At 41.3% G+C, this 14812-nt stretch overlaps 1 protein-coding gene across 1 annotated transcript; it reads right to left on the reverse strand.

Annotated features, from left to right (window-relative positions):
* Nucleotides 1-1795: 1795 nt before the first annotated feature.
* SLC34A2 (solute carrier family 34 member 2) lies at nt 1796-13965 on the reverse strand. Its single transcript, XM_071432718.1, has 12 exons — nt 13851-13965; nt 13610-13747; nt 13006-13134; nt 11971-12114; nt 11211-11322; nt 9924-10119; nt 9107-9202; nt 6245-6365; nt 5354-5521; nt 3896-4012; nt 3683-3807; nt 1796-2371 (listed from the first exon to the last, which is right to left on the reverse strand). The coding sequence occupies exons 1-12, from the start codon at nt 13954-13956 to the stop codon at nt 1796-1798; spliced, it is 2028 nt and encodes a 675-aa protein (XP_071288819.1). The 5' UTR covers nt 13957-13965.
* Between the last annotated feature and the right edge of the window lie 847 nt (nt 13966-14812).

Here is a 14812-nt window from a genome sequence, read left to right on the forward strand (position 1 = left end):
AGAAAGTTAGAATCTCAGTTTGAATGCAATTTGCAAACACATAGTTTGCCAGTTTTACTGTTAGCTAAAAAAAGTAAATGAAAACAATTTTCACTTCTAAAATGTATGTATTTACTTGATTGCTGAATTTAACCTACTGAATTCCAAGCTCTGCAAAAAACAACTATTCAGAAGTAATTGTGTTCTAGCAGCACTGAGTAGCTTTGTTGCACTAAGGGTCTTCTCAGCATTTTCATTACACATTTTATTTAAAATTCAGCCACTTAAATGGGCTTTAAATGACACTTGGTTTACACTCAGCCATCTAATTTTTTTTTGAACATTAGTGATTGGACTTCAGATATTGTCCCATACTCAGTAATATCTAAGCTGTTGAAAACCAGCAGAAGGACTGAGTGTATCTTTGAAATGTTCTTCTTCTGACTCTGAAATTACGCCTTCTGTCAGCCCATGATTCAGAGCAGTCTCACAAGCATTTACTAAAACATCACTAAGGTAAAATTTGAGCACAAGCAGCTCCCTGTCAAGTATTGCACTACCCATGGACTTGCTAGGCATTGTAGTGACTACACTCCTTATGGATTTTATTTGGGATTTGGATTGCTACATACAATTGCCAGTACAATTCACATTATTTCCAAGTAGGGTGGTTCAGAGCACAAAGGGGTGGTGAAAGCCCCTTTGGCTCCAGTCAACGTTGCCAGATTCCCTGTGCTAGCCACAATCTGCTCTGCAGGCTCCCTCTGTTGTAGGTCTAAAGTCATTCTCCACTGCTACCCTGAAAACTCCTTTTGTGGCTCAGGCAAATGCAGCCACAGCTGCACACAGATCTCCTGGCACCAGCCCAGGCTGGCATGGCTCCCTCCTCTCCTACTTGTCCTCCTTCCTGCACCAGTCCATAGCTGTGGGATTACATGGTGGACAGGACTGCAGAGGACCATCTGGAGAGAGGAATGGTCACACAATCACATCCTCAGTCAGCCAAGACCTTTGGTAGCAACCCAATGTCTCCATACACAGTTCTTAGCATTCAGCAGGCAGAGAGAGCAGCAATTACCTCTGTGGTCTTTAGCCTGAGATAACAAAAGGTTATAGCTTCTGTCCCCACTGTTAGAGGAGACAGAGAGGGATGCAAATGGGCTTAGGTACACTCTTATGTCAGAGTAGGACTCCAAGAGCTTCTGAAGGATGTCCCAGCATTTCATTTTCCTTCACACACATAGAATAGATTTTGTCTCTTCTAGGAAAGCTACTGTTTTCCTGTTTTCCATTTTGACCACTGCAGACAGGCCAATGAAAACACTAGGATTCCCTTTTTTTTTCTTCCCTTTTTTTTTACTTCCAACCCCCCCCCCCCCCCCCCTTTCTTTTTTCTTTTAAATTTCAAGGGCTTCTTCGGTATTATGATGTAATTTCTGCTGAATCAGTAGGTCAGAAAGGCTGTTCTAGAAGTGCATTATTTATTGGGTTTTTTTAAGTTTTAATTGATTGCCATTTTCATCTCTCTCTTCATGGGACTACATCAGGATTTCTTTTGTTTGCTACTGATAACATTGGAGGAAGGTACCACATAGTAGATCCTCTGTGAGCAAATCTGTCATTAGCTTTGCAACTGAGCATAGGTTTTCTAGGGACTCTGTCAAGCTTGTTTGACTCCCTTCCTTGATGGTTGATGTATCACTGGCTTCAGAAACCTAACAAAATGTTCACTCTGTCCTCAGTGCAAGGTCCAAGGTGGTTTTGATGAGCCTGGCTGTCCTGTGCTGTATCTCTGCTAATATGCATGGATCCGATACTATAAGGCTGTGTTGTTTGTGCCTGTTTTGTCAACACAAGCTACTGCTGGTGCCCTTCTTCCACCTCTTTCATCATCAGCCATTGCCATGGTGTTTTCATAAACTTCCATAGTTTTTAGCTGCTTGTCTTTGGCACCCTCCTGTTCAGCATTGACTTTGCAACACTTGCAGAAGCCACAGCAGTGTTTCCCACAAAAAGCAAGGGAAGCCATAAGTATATTGTCCCAGGGCTCTAGGGAGTGCATCCACACAGGTAGGAAATCCCAGTTTTGGAGCTTCTCAGGCAGCGAATGAGGTCGCCTTTTCTGCATAACATTAATTACAACCACAGCAATAAAAAGAAGAAACAGGGGAAGGCAAACACCCAAAAGGACTCCCCAGCCTGCCAGTGACAGAGCAAATACAAACAAAGGCAACAGAAAGAAACAGAGGAGAAGATAAAATATAGCAAACCATCTGTACTGGGCTGTTATATTTCCCAAGGTCTTGCTCATGCGGATTGGCAGGCGGGTATAAGGTATCGGATAAAACAGAATAATCCCAGAGACATTGAAGAAAAAGTGGCACAAGGCAATCTGAAAGCAAAAACATTTGAGAAGTTCATTAACTAAACCACCATTAAATATTCCTACCCACATAATAATTACTTCCAGCTCTCAGGAAACAGTACTGTTGTCAAGGTGTGGGAACCATTGGGTTCTACATCCAGAAATTTTCAATGAAAACATGGGAAACATAAATTTGATATTGCACACTGGCTACAGAGAAATTTTTAATGGTACAAACTTGGATTTTACAAAAATTTAGCTATAAGTTTATAGGGCACTGAGGAGATTCCTGGAAGGGGACTTTGTCTTTGGATCTTTACAATCCTTTGATTCACATACTTCAAAAAATTTTTAAACAAAAATTAGCATTAAAAGGCAGAGACTTGCTAAAACTTACAGGAGTCACTTAGACAGAATAAGCATATATTGAACAAAACAGTACATTCCCTGCTCACCTTATCCTATTTTAATTTTGTAACTGTTATCAGACTAAAGTAAATATGAAAGTACAGGTGTTTATTTATAAAGGGCATTATAAAACCAGTATGTTATCATGAAATCTGAGCTTTATCAAGATAGCATCTTCTCATGATTACATCTGTTGCCCGAGGACAATAAAATGACTTCTGCAATTTTCTTGATTTATTTTAGCTAGTAAAGACATTCATCCTATTCACCAAGGAAACGTCATTATCTTTTCACTCTTAATTGTAAAGCATTCATTCAAATGTTATTTGCTGCCAGGTTCTTTACTGGGTGGAAAATGGGAGTCAAAGCCAGGCTTCCTACTTTTTAAATAGTTTGAGGCAAAAAGGAATTCAATAAAACCCAGTCAAAATACGTTTACAAGGAGAAAAATAGATGCCATGATGCTCACTGCAATGTTGGGTAGATAGAGAGCTTGCCAGCTTAAGGATTGTGCAACCTTCACTTAGGTTACAGGAGTCCCTGAACAATCAATGAACTGACTTTGGACCCTGAGAAGAGAGCTTACAGAAATCAATAACCCTCAGAGGGTTCTCAGCATGTGGGCACTGAAAACTCCAAGCAGAAAAAGACCCCACGCTCAGGGGTCAAGTGACCTCCCCTGTCCCAGTTCTGAATCAATTCATGCAGATCAAGAGAATTTATAAAAGCAAGATTAGCTATATATTGATATTCTGGGAATTTTTAATGTAACCTCTTTGTTCTAGCAGTTGAAGTGAATGCATTGTTATTAATAGCACAGACAAAGTCAGGCACAACATGAACAGCACATTTGCATCACTTTTGCCATGTTTTTCTTCAGAAAACTTACAACTTCTAAATGAAGTCAAGAAAGCATGGTTTTATACTGACCTGTAATGAATATTTTAATGTACTCCCAGGACTTGCCAAAGCTGCAAGTATAGCTGTTGTGGTTGTGCCAATGTTGGCTCCCAAGGTGAGGGGGTAAGAGCGCTCAATGCTTATGACGCCAATGCCTACGAGAAAAGAAACACAACTGGGTTGGCTTCAGGATGATGGAGAAGATGAAACATGGGGATAAAGAGCACAGTATTTACAACTTACCAACAAGGGGTGTAATAGCAGATGTGAAAACAGAGCTGCTTTGGACAACAAAGGTCATACCAGCCCCTGCGAGCATAGCCAGGTATCCAGCGAGCCAAGTAAAAGGAAATGGAAAATCTGGAAAATAGAGGGACAACATTGCTGTTAGCATAACAGAGTGATCCATGTAACAATAACACAGCAGGGAAGACTGTTAAGCCCTTAAAATGTAGATGTATTGTTTGCATGTTGGGTCTCAAATGACGATTTGGGGCCAGTTCTACTACTTTGATTTATCCTGTTTGCTATGTGCCTTCAACAGCCTTGCACCACTGGATACACTTTGAGATGGATACCAGACTAGGTAGACATTTGTCCTGACCCAGGGTGGCATGTGTGTTGTGATACAATTAGGTACCAGAAATGTTTCCTCAGAGGTCAACACAAAACCTTCTGGGTGTTTTGAGAGCCTTGGTTTCAGCAACCAGGCACTCACTGGATCAGATCTTCAGAAAGCTCCTGAGAGAACCAAGTTGTTTGCTCTAACTAGTTCCAAGTGGATTATCCCCTAAAAATGTACTTGTTAACTCTTGCAGAGAACAGCTAACTACACTGATAGAGAAACTAGGCACAAATGTCCCCTGTAGTCTGCAGATTTATGGAGAGAGCTGAGAAGTGAGGACTTAATCAGCTGGGAAGACACAGAGGAATACAGAGAAGATCCCAAATTAAATAAGCAGTAGCTGTTTACTTTCTACCCCTTGTTTTTAATTTGGGCAGTGTTCTTTGCCCAGGAGAAGACAGCATGGGGACCACTTTGTTGCCTTCTGTATTTCTGTGTACCTTCACTTCAACCACAGCCTGAGATCTGTGCCAGGACTGCTTTTCTCTGCTACACTTCCTAATCTCTCCATTAAAGAGAGTATGAAGGAAAAGCAGCCTGGTGAAAAAACCCCAGAACATTTGCACTCAATGGATCCAGGCTGAAAAAAAACAGCTGGACAACACAGGGAAAGACAGAAAAACACCACCATTCAAGGCTGCCTTATCCTGCTGAAGAGAGGGTTAGGCAGCAGCACAGGATAAGATCATGAATCTTTTTTCAACCTTAGAAGGAATATGCAGGCCCTGTGCCAGAGCAGGCAATCACAATCTCAGCACTTTGGTGCTATCTTTTGAGGATGGAAGATCTACATTTCTAACAGCTAATGATTATACATCTAGAAACAGAGCCTGGACTTTGGTCTCTAATGCTGTTAATCTGCTGCATTTCTCAATCAAGCTGTTCACTAAAAGATTTTTAAATTAAAGAAAAAAAAATACTTGGAAGAAAAAATGTTGGGCAGTGTGCACGATTTTCATTCAATAGTATTTTCTTTAAAATATTCTATAACGTCTTTCAGAACAGGAGACATCAATAAACATGCTCAGTGTCCTTGTCATTCCTAAAAACAATCCTCAGGAAAAGCAGATAGTTACCAGTGTTGATTGTCTTCTTGATAACGCTGGCCACTTGTCCTTTAAGCACAGAGTTTAACAGCTTAACGATCATTATCAAACAGGAGCAGAGAACAAGCAGGGACAAAGCCAGGAGGATGAGCCCGATACCAAGATCAGGCAGGTCTGAGTTGACAAAGATGTGTTGGCCTGAAAAAGAAAAGGAAAATGAATTAGCCTACCCACATTTTTGCCTGTGATCCTAAGCCCACCGCTGGTTTTTGTTCGCTCCCCTAAGAAAATTGAACCAAAGCAAACACAGCTTGAGGGGTTGATGCAAAGATGGAAAATGCCACCTTTCCTCCTCCACAAAAGCCATGTCTGAGTGAGGCAGGAGAGGTGCTTCTACAGACATGCTTACAAAATGCAAAGTGGGCACCCCTATGGGGCAGGCAGGAACCAGGTGTATGAGGCATGTGTAAGGGAGAGGAACACAAAGGCAGGAGAAACTTTTGGGGTGCTCCAAGCTGCACAGTGGGTCAGCTTTTCCCAGAGGTGGCTGCATGCCTGAGCAGGGCAGTTCAAAGTCCTGCAGGGCATGCATAGGGATGGGATATCCTAGCAACCATGACAGCAGAGTAACCGTAGCTCCGAGCCATCTGAACATCACGGTGACATGATACTGAGACCTCAATGACTGCTATCAGGCAGCATGGAAAGAGATCCCCCTGCAGCCAGATACCATGATGCTGCTGTAACTCCAGCTGTGCAGCCACAGCAGAGCACAGGCTCCTCAGGCAGCACCTGTAGCAGTGCCACGTGTCCCCACACTGGCGAGGGCTCCTGGATCCACCTCAGAAGGGGGCTGTTAGCACCATTAGAAAGATATATACTTTTGTAAATATATTGCAGAGGAGTAGTTCTACTACTTACATTTACTGATATAGTCTGTTTCAGTTATATTCTTGAGGGTCCATGTCACATTTCCTGCAGTCCAGCAGAAGTCAGGAGATGTGCAGTTTTCGGAAGGTGGAATTGTGACATTCTGCAGTGTCTAAAGATTGCCAGACAAAGCAGAGAGTTCAGTCACCTACAATCCTTTATAAGAGCTCATGTAGAGTTTTCAAATTTTACTACAACCAAGATTCATCAGCTAAAAAGTCAGAATTGTAAGCTGGCACCACCTTAATGGCATGGTAACATTTTGCATTCTTAAAACAAATTATTATGCTGCTACCCATGTCAATCAGTACAACATGTAAAGATTAAAATATTCCCAAAATCTTCTACATTTTAATAACCACAGCACCAATCCACTAATAGCTAAGGAACTTAACTACTGATGACAGATTTGAGGAGTGAGGTTCATGTTTGGCTGCAGTTGTGGGACAGTGACATTCCTTTTCCAGCCACTGCCACAGCTTTCTTGATGAAAGAAAGATCTCTTTCCTGACATCTCAATGCAGTTCATGGTCTGATGAGTACTACAGGACTGTGAGTCAGAATGCTACAACACGAGTGCAGCCTCTCTTGCTGGATGAGCACAAAGTGCTCCAGCTGATTTTCTGTGCCTCAGTTTCCATGTCAGTAGAAACAGAAGTGCTGCTACTACTTTAATTGTCATGTTCAAGGGCTAAGAGCTCATTACAAGCACTATGATTACCATTACCAAATTACTGAATTTCTATGTACACCACAATAAAAGCTTCCTTATAAGCCCTCTTAGGCCAGACATGCTGCATTCTGACACCAGGTCTGTAAGTCATTATGCAGACTAAGGAACAGCTTGCTGACTGAGCTGTGCTTCCACACAAGAGCAGCTGACAGCCAAACGGACTCTGAACCATGCTCCTGAACAAGAGGCATCTTTCCAAAATGCCTGAGTGATTTTCTTTTGCAGAAATGGGGGAAGAGAAATCATATTTCTTTGCTGGGTACTGCCTACAAACACCTGCATTTGTACCTCTCTCCAGATGATGCAGGTGGGCAAAACTGGGAGTGGATCTGGTGCCCCCACATCTCCAGGGAGCACCTGGGCTCCAGGCACCCCATACCTGGTAAACCTTTACAAACACAACACAGTCTTGTTTCTCACCTTGAATTTTTTTTTTTCAAGCATCTTAGTTTCAAAGCAGCATCACTAGATCAAAATGTTTGTTTTGCTTTAAACATATGGGGTCTGCATGTATTTATCCTGGCCATGAGTCTGTTTAACAATTTTTTGCTAGAAATTAGTTTAACCCAGTAGGAATGTGTAGCCATGATATTTTCTGAAAAATCCTTTCCTTAGGATTTTTCCTCCTGAGAAGCTGAGAGGCCTCAGGAACAAAATGTAAACAATGGTTATCTGCTGGATCTGTGATTGGTCTCATGAGGTTGTTCCTAATTAATGGCCAATCACAGTCCAGCTGGCTCGGACTCTGTCCAAGCCACAAGCCTTTGTTATTCATTCCTTTTTTTTCTATTCTTAGCTAGCCTTCTGATGAAATCCTCTCTTCTATTCTTTTAGTATAGTTTTAATATAATATATATCATAAAATAATAAATCAAGCCTTCTGAAACATGGAGTCAGATCCTTGTCTCTTCCCTCATCCTCGGAGCCCTGCAAACACGGTCACAGGGATGCAATAATTTAAATTATTTTCCTTTTTCCCCACCAAGGTCAAGTCAAAATTCTGGGGGTTTCTCATGTTTTTGTCATTTGACTGTAAGCTTGAGCAGCAGGTACCCAGCCAAAATACAGGCAACACAGAAAAAACCTGTCTAGAAATAAACATTTCCCTTGGCCTGCTCTTTCCATGTAGTTTCTTGTGCAGGGCTCAGGGGCTCGGGGCTGTGCAGCTGAGCTCAGGCTGGGCCTGCCGGGGCAGCGAGGGGCACCGGGCTGGGTCTGCAGCCCCAGACACAGCCGGGGCTGTAACCCGAGCAGGGACCCGGGTGAGCGCGGCTCTGCCCCGGCTCCATCTCCGCAGGTAGCGTTTCACTGCCCAGCCACAGCGTCATTCAATAGCAGCTGGGCACGGAATTTCAACCTCCACAACCTGTGGAGAATGAAATACTTAAGGACTCCTTGAGTATCTTCTGCCTCAGGACTTCAGGAATTACTTTTCTATACGTGCCAGCAGGTAGAATAGTCTAATTAGAGAATCAAAGGATATTTAATGCTGTAATTGTTGGTTAGCTGAACGATGCAAAGCAAACACTCAGCTCCGTAGTTTGCCAAAATACTCATTGGTGTTGGTCTGGGCAAGAGATTCCTCCAAGCTGTAGGGCTGCTTGGGTGGAGAGGAGCAGGACGCAGCCCCACGGAGGCTTTGTCCAAGGGCAGTTTTCCAAGAAGGCTGCGAGCAGCCAGCGGCCACCAGATCACCCCAACACACGTCAAACTGAAGCTGATTAGATCAGCAGATAAACGGTGGTTGAAATGATCTTTTCTCTGGCCTACGGTGGAGACTTTTTCCACTTTCAGGGAGTTGGTAGGACTCCCTGATCAGAGTTTAAAGGCATTTGGGTTTGAAAGGAGTAAAAGGCTTGGCACCAATCCACCAGTTCTGATAGGCAAGGTCCTGCACAGTACTGAAAGCAGCCAGGTCAAGGTCACCACTGGTGACCATGCTTGGTTTAAGTGGAGCATTAAAAAAAACTGCATTAAATTTTTTTCATTCTTTTTCTGCTGATAAAAACCCCACCCTCATTAAAAAATCTAATTTCACAATCCTGTGATAAGGAGCATCAGCTACAGATCAGTAATATATTTCCTGAGGTACCTGAAAATTAATTTAACATGATACTCACCACATTGGTTTCAGTGACACACCAGATCTTTACCAGGCTTTTGTTTTTTGCTGATTCATCATTAGTGGCAATTGCATTTATTACTGATTTATCAAGCTGAAAAGGAAGAATAAAAAGAATTTTAAAAATGCTTTATTTTCAGCTTGTATCACATACTTCTGTTCAGCTCTACTCAAATAAGCCCCCTTGAAAGCTCAACCATGTAAAATCTGCATGACTCCAATGCTGGAACTCCTGCCCAACGGGTAGGAGGGGGGTTACTCCCAGAAAAAAAAAAGTACAACTGTACATGAACAAATGCTTTGTCTCATTCTCCCCACATCATCCACTACCTCATCTCATCCTTTCTGTTTAATCAGCTGCTCTGACACAACTCCCTGACTGTATTTACTGTCACTTCAAAACCTGTGTGCATCCCCCTGGCCTCTAGATGCTCATGATTTTGTCCCATAATTTCAGTGTCCTCATCAGGTCCAATGCTGTTCCTCTGGCTGTGTCTCAGCTAGTGCTACCTGAAAATGCCCAGGCAAGAGGCTGCCTTCCCATACATCCCACATGGCTGAATTTGTCCTCAGCTGCCTTCCCAGTCCTCCTCCCCCCTGTCTGCCACTGATACTGTGAAATGTGGGCGAAATAGAAACTGGAAACGTAGAACTGGGGCTTTATGAGATATGAATTAAGAGAAGAATTCATCTGTTAATGAACTTTGCCCCCAAGAACACAGAGACAGGAGTGGGAAGCCTTCTCACAGACAGAGCATTTTGATTAGTTGGGACTGAATCAGGTAGGCAGCTTCTTGAAGTGAGAAAGAGCTTACCTCAATGATGAGCTTTGTAAAGGGGTCTGTGATAACTTTTAGTAGCTCTGGAGCATCCTCACCACTTTCAAGGTGAAAGGAGTCAACTATAACATTGGTGAGATGGTAGAGATAGCCAGTAATGACTTCAATGGGTAACAGTGCAAACACAGCCAGCCAGTTAAAGAAATCATGGATTGTTGCCCCAGCAAAGGCCCTGCAAGAAGAAATTAAAAAACGGAGCTGCTTTTAATTAAACAAAATGTGTATAACATCAATTAGATATGAAATCATAAAAGTAAAGATGAAGGGCATTTCAAGATGGGAATAATTTAATTTCTGGGGTCAAATGCAATATCTACTTTGTTATGGAGTGCTAGGTTGGCTCCACACTGTTGGCCAATTAAAGAGCCAGACAGGTGAGTAAAACAAGAAAAACTAGAAAAGACAGAAGTAATCCATAGCATGAGGCTGCCAAGAGTACTTTTTTGAAGAAAGAAGTGGCTGTACAGCCTGTGTTTGTTTTGCCTCTCACCTGTTTTTAGTACATTTTTAATCCTCAGCCAGTCGTTGCCTCCAGGACCAGTTCTCCCTGACTCCTGGGGCAAGAGGGCTTTGCAGCTCTCCCACATGTTTCTGCAATCTGTTGGTGTACAGGTCCCTTCAATCTTCTCCTCCAAAGCCTGAGGAGCCACAGCTCGTCCCTCAGAGGCTTTGGCCAAGAGTATTTCAATATGCCCAGTGCATAAATGACAAGGTTCCAAAGTCTCCTATCACTCCCAAGTTTACTGCCCATCTCCAGTAAGTCTCCAAGTGCTCCATGAGCTCTCTCAGTGGCAATGTCAAATGTCAGTCCAAAAGATGTCACTGTATATATCTGACAGCCAGGACATTTCATTTCTCTATGGTTACCAGCTCTGGTTTTCTGCAGACTTCAACATTGAAATCTCTTTTAAGGAAACCAGACCAAACTTATGTAATACTAACTTCTTGTACAGCCCTCCCACAGCTGGCACATAATAAAAGGTGGGGGGTATAGTGAGAGCACTTGAAAATTTATTCCTGTGTAAGATCATTAAAAATGGTGAATTCTCACAAACCCACAAAATTTTTAAAGGAACATGATATAGTTTTTTTTCCAAGCATATAAGGCCATACATGTAGGCAGCTTTATACCTTTGCCATGGCCATGCTTGTGACTTTCCTATCTAGAAAGGTTGAATGGCTGTAGTAGTGAGAGGGAATATAGAAGAAGACCTATAAAAATGAAAGAAACAATTTTCCAGATCTAGAGTTTAAATACAATACCTTCTAAATTCATTCCTGTCCCCAGCTTGCATAAGTGCCACAATTGTGTTTGTAACTGAGGTGCCAATGTTTGCTCCCATGATGATAGGAATAGCTGCTCTAACAGTCAGCACTGCAAAACAGAAAAGGAAACAATGAACAAAAAAATCATATTATTAGCAAGCTCTATGCTTCAATGAAAATTTCTATTGCTATCAGTGAACTCCTGACCTCCCTTGATGTCAGTGTGATGAGCTGCTCTAATCCAAACAGGTTTGCTTTAATCAAGCCCCCTGGTAATGTGGCACTCCCATAGTCTCATGATCCCCACTGACACTATGGCCCATGGTTATCCCTTTTCATCACATGTTAAAGGGCCAGATGAAAATAAAGTCTCTTCTTTCCCAGGCATTTTCCTACTTACTACAGAATTTTGAAATGATACCACAGAAAAAAATGAAGTTCAGTAACTGTCCAATGTGAGAAAATGATGCAGATAATTCCAAAATTAAGTCATTCGGTGCCATGGCTTCCAATGATTTTCCTTGCAGTTGTGGTTTTATTATTATTACTACTACTACTATTGCTACTACTAATACTAATACCATTATGATTCCTTTTAAAAATTTTATTTTATATCGGGGAAACAGCTGTGAAAAACTTTTCCAATGGTCTCTATTCTTTTACACAAAGCTTCTACAATTTGAACACAAGTGGGAATGTTTGCACCTGAGACAAGGTTTATGAGTGATCTCTAGGAAGATTCTGTGAGCAGACTCACATGTGGAGGACACCATGCTGACTATGATGGATGAAGAGGTGCTGGAACTCTGGACCATCACAGTCACCAGAACTCCGATCACCAGTCCCGCAACAGGATTCGAGAGCACTGAGTCATCTTTAAATATGTCCCCTGCTGCTTTACCTGTAAAAAAACATATTCTCAGAGTGGGGGAAGCACAAGGTAAAGTCCATAGAAATTATCAGTGTTTAATTCAAGATCATTCAGCCATTTAATTGATACATATATAACCATGTTTGCTATCCCAAAAAAGTACAATGTAGCCCAGGGATCCAGATTCATGTCCTGGACTCTCAGCTTCTCAGATTTTAGAGGATACTTTCTATTCTCTCATTTCAGTGACTATAAGACCTGCTGAACTCTGCAGAGAGTTGCCACATATAATGCCACAGCCATCAGCAGAAAGACTGTAGGACAAAAAAAAACACCCATACCTTGATTTAAATGATATTACTTGGTATTGTTGGACACTGAATTAAGGGTAATGCTTTTAATAATACTGACTAATTCAGTCCCTGTACCTTTCTGTGTTTGCAATATACTTCAACAGAAGTACACATGTTTCTCTGATACCACTCCTGAGTCCATCACCTGAATTCAACACTTTGAGGTAAATGTAAAAAATACATTTCAATAGTTTTCATCTTTGAAGGATTTGAGGGACATTTCAGTGTTAGATGCTTTGGTCAAGAGCACAATTTTGTAATTCACCTTGTTGAAATGTCTTTTACATGGGACAGATTTATGTCCAGATGTATTTTTTTAAACTGTCACTAAAGTAACTGGGAGCTACTGGGAAACTGGGGCCAATAACCCCTACATCAGCTCTGTGGAATTTGAGACAGAAAGACCCTTTCAAACATCTGAAGGTCAGTGTTTAATCAGAGCTGCTTCCTTCTGAATCTATGTCTCATCATATATGAAGAATGTTCTTGAAGAGTGGTAGTTGTAACTGTCTCAGACAAAATTTACTGCCTTATTAATTTATTCTTGATATTTTAGATATTTTCATACCTCCTACCAGTTGAAAAGCAGAGCTCAGTACATCCAGAGAGCATACAAACATGTAGAGTAATCCAAGTAGCATAATGAACTTCCCTATCCCATAGAGTACACGAATGACTTTTCCTTTTGTATCCAGATCTGCAAAACAAGTACATTATGTATAAAAGAATCATTTGAATTTTTCTCTGGAATACTCTAGTGCACAAGCAGAGACAGTGGAGACAAAGACAGTGACATGGCTCCAGTGTGTGATTAAACCCAAAAGAATGTTCTTAATCACATTTTAACTGCAGAAGCAGGTATTTTGTTTGCCTACTTTTACCACAAAAAAACCTTTTTGGTATGTGACAAAAGCCTTATGAAATCTGACATTGACCCTTGGTTTTATAGTCATCCTACTGAGTAAAAAAAAGACCAACAGCTGCCTGGATATAAAACTGTATTAGTGCTGGACTGTTTTACATATATCTTCTCATGTTTTAAGGAGGCTAAGAAGCATGATTTTGGGATTTTTCTTAGCTGACTGAATATTATAAACCCATTAACTCTTGAATAACATGAGACAAGTGATGGGAAAACAATGTAGGTAACTTATTTACAGAGAAATGGCTACCTGACCACTTGATCCCAGTGTCCTGCAGTTCTGGCAGAGCCCATGGGTCTTCTTCTTCTGGCCTTGTCTCATCTATCAAAGCTACTGTGGAAAATGCAGGTTGAATTTCCCCTTTATTTCCAAGTGAAGCCACGTTGCCTGATGAAACAGAACATTTTAAAAATTGTTTAATTACTTTCCATCTTCTCCAAGGATCCCCAAATCCTATCTATTTTTTTATAACTCAGAGTAAGCACATTACCTTTGTGATTTTCTCCTTCTTTCCCAGCCATGTTCTGGTTTTGTTTGGAAGAGTCCCCAATATAGTTATTGGTTTCAGGCTTTTCTACCTCCGGCCAGGGAGCCATGATCTGTGACTTAACAAAGTAGTGTTGAGTGAAATGCAAGTGCAGTCAAAATATTCACCTTATAAGAGTGCATGTGAGAAATATGATAAGGATAAAGAGCACAGGAGATGAAAATTAAATAGAAGTAATTTTCCCTTGAACACAAGTTTTTACTAAGCTTTATGAGTTATTCTTCTATTTGGGAAATTGATTTCTCAATTATTTTTAATCACAGTTTACTTATTTGTGTACACAATTAAAAAATTATTTCCATCTCACATTTATATTTTCATACACTTTTAACTTTCATTAAAGAAAATATTCCTCTGCTTTCCAAAAGGTAGGGATTTCTTCTCTTTAATTAATTTTCACTCCTTTCAACAAGAAGTCAGAGAATTGTTTTATTTTCTTCCACCTTCTGGATTACCAAGCAATTGCCTGGTAATTCAATACACAGACCTTTACCTGGTAATTCAATACACAGAAATGTTTTAGCAAAAAAATTCTTCTCTAAAGCACTGCTTAGTTTGGGTCGTGAATGCTAAATACAATGCCTTGTTGCCTTTACTGGTTCACTGCCATGGAAACATGAAGAGGAGAATCCTGGACAAGGTGGAAGAAGAGCCCAGGGTTTTGAGCTTGCTGAGTGCCCAGAGAAGAGGACAATTAGAGAGCAGGGGCCATTTGCAGCTCTGTATTTGCCTGTAAGCCACAGCTGATGCTGCAAATGAAGCTGAGCTGGGAGCAGCAAGGTCCAGCTCACCCATCTCACACAGGCTCTCTCTCTGAACCTCTTCCTGACCCCTTTCTGGGCACATTTGACATGCACTCTATTATTAATGAATAATAACTTAAAAAGTAAGACATCACATGTCCA

The sequence above is a fragment of the Agelaius tricolor genome, unplaced genomic scaffold (genome assembly GCF_023055355.1).
Source record: "Agelaius tricolor isolate 1412-34295 unplaced genomic scaffold, bAgeTri1.0.p SCAF_8, whole genome shotgun sequence".
Taxonomy (NCBI): Eukaryota; Metazoa; Chordata; class Aves; order Passeriformes; family Icteridae; genus Agelaius; species Agelaius tricolor.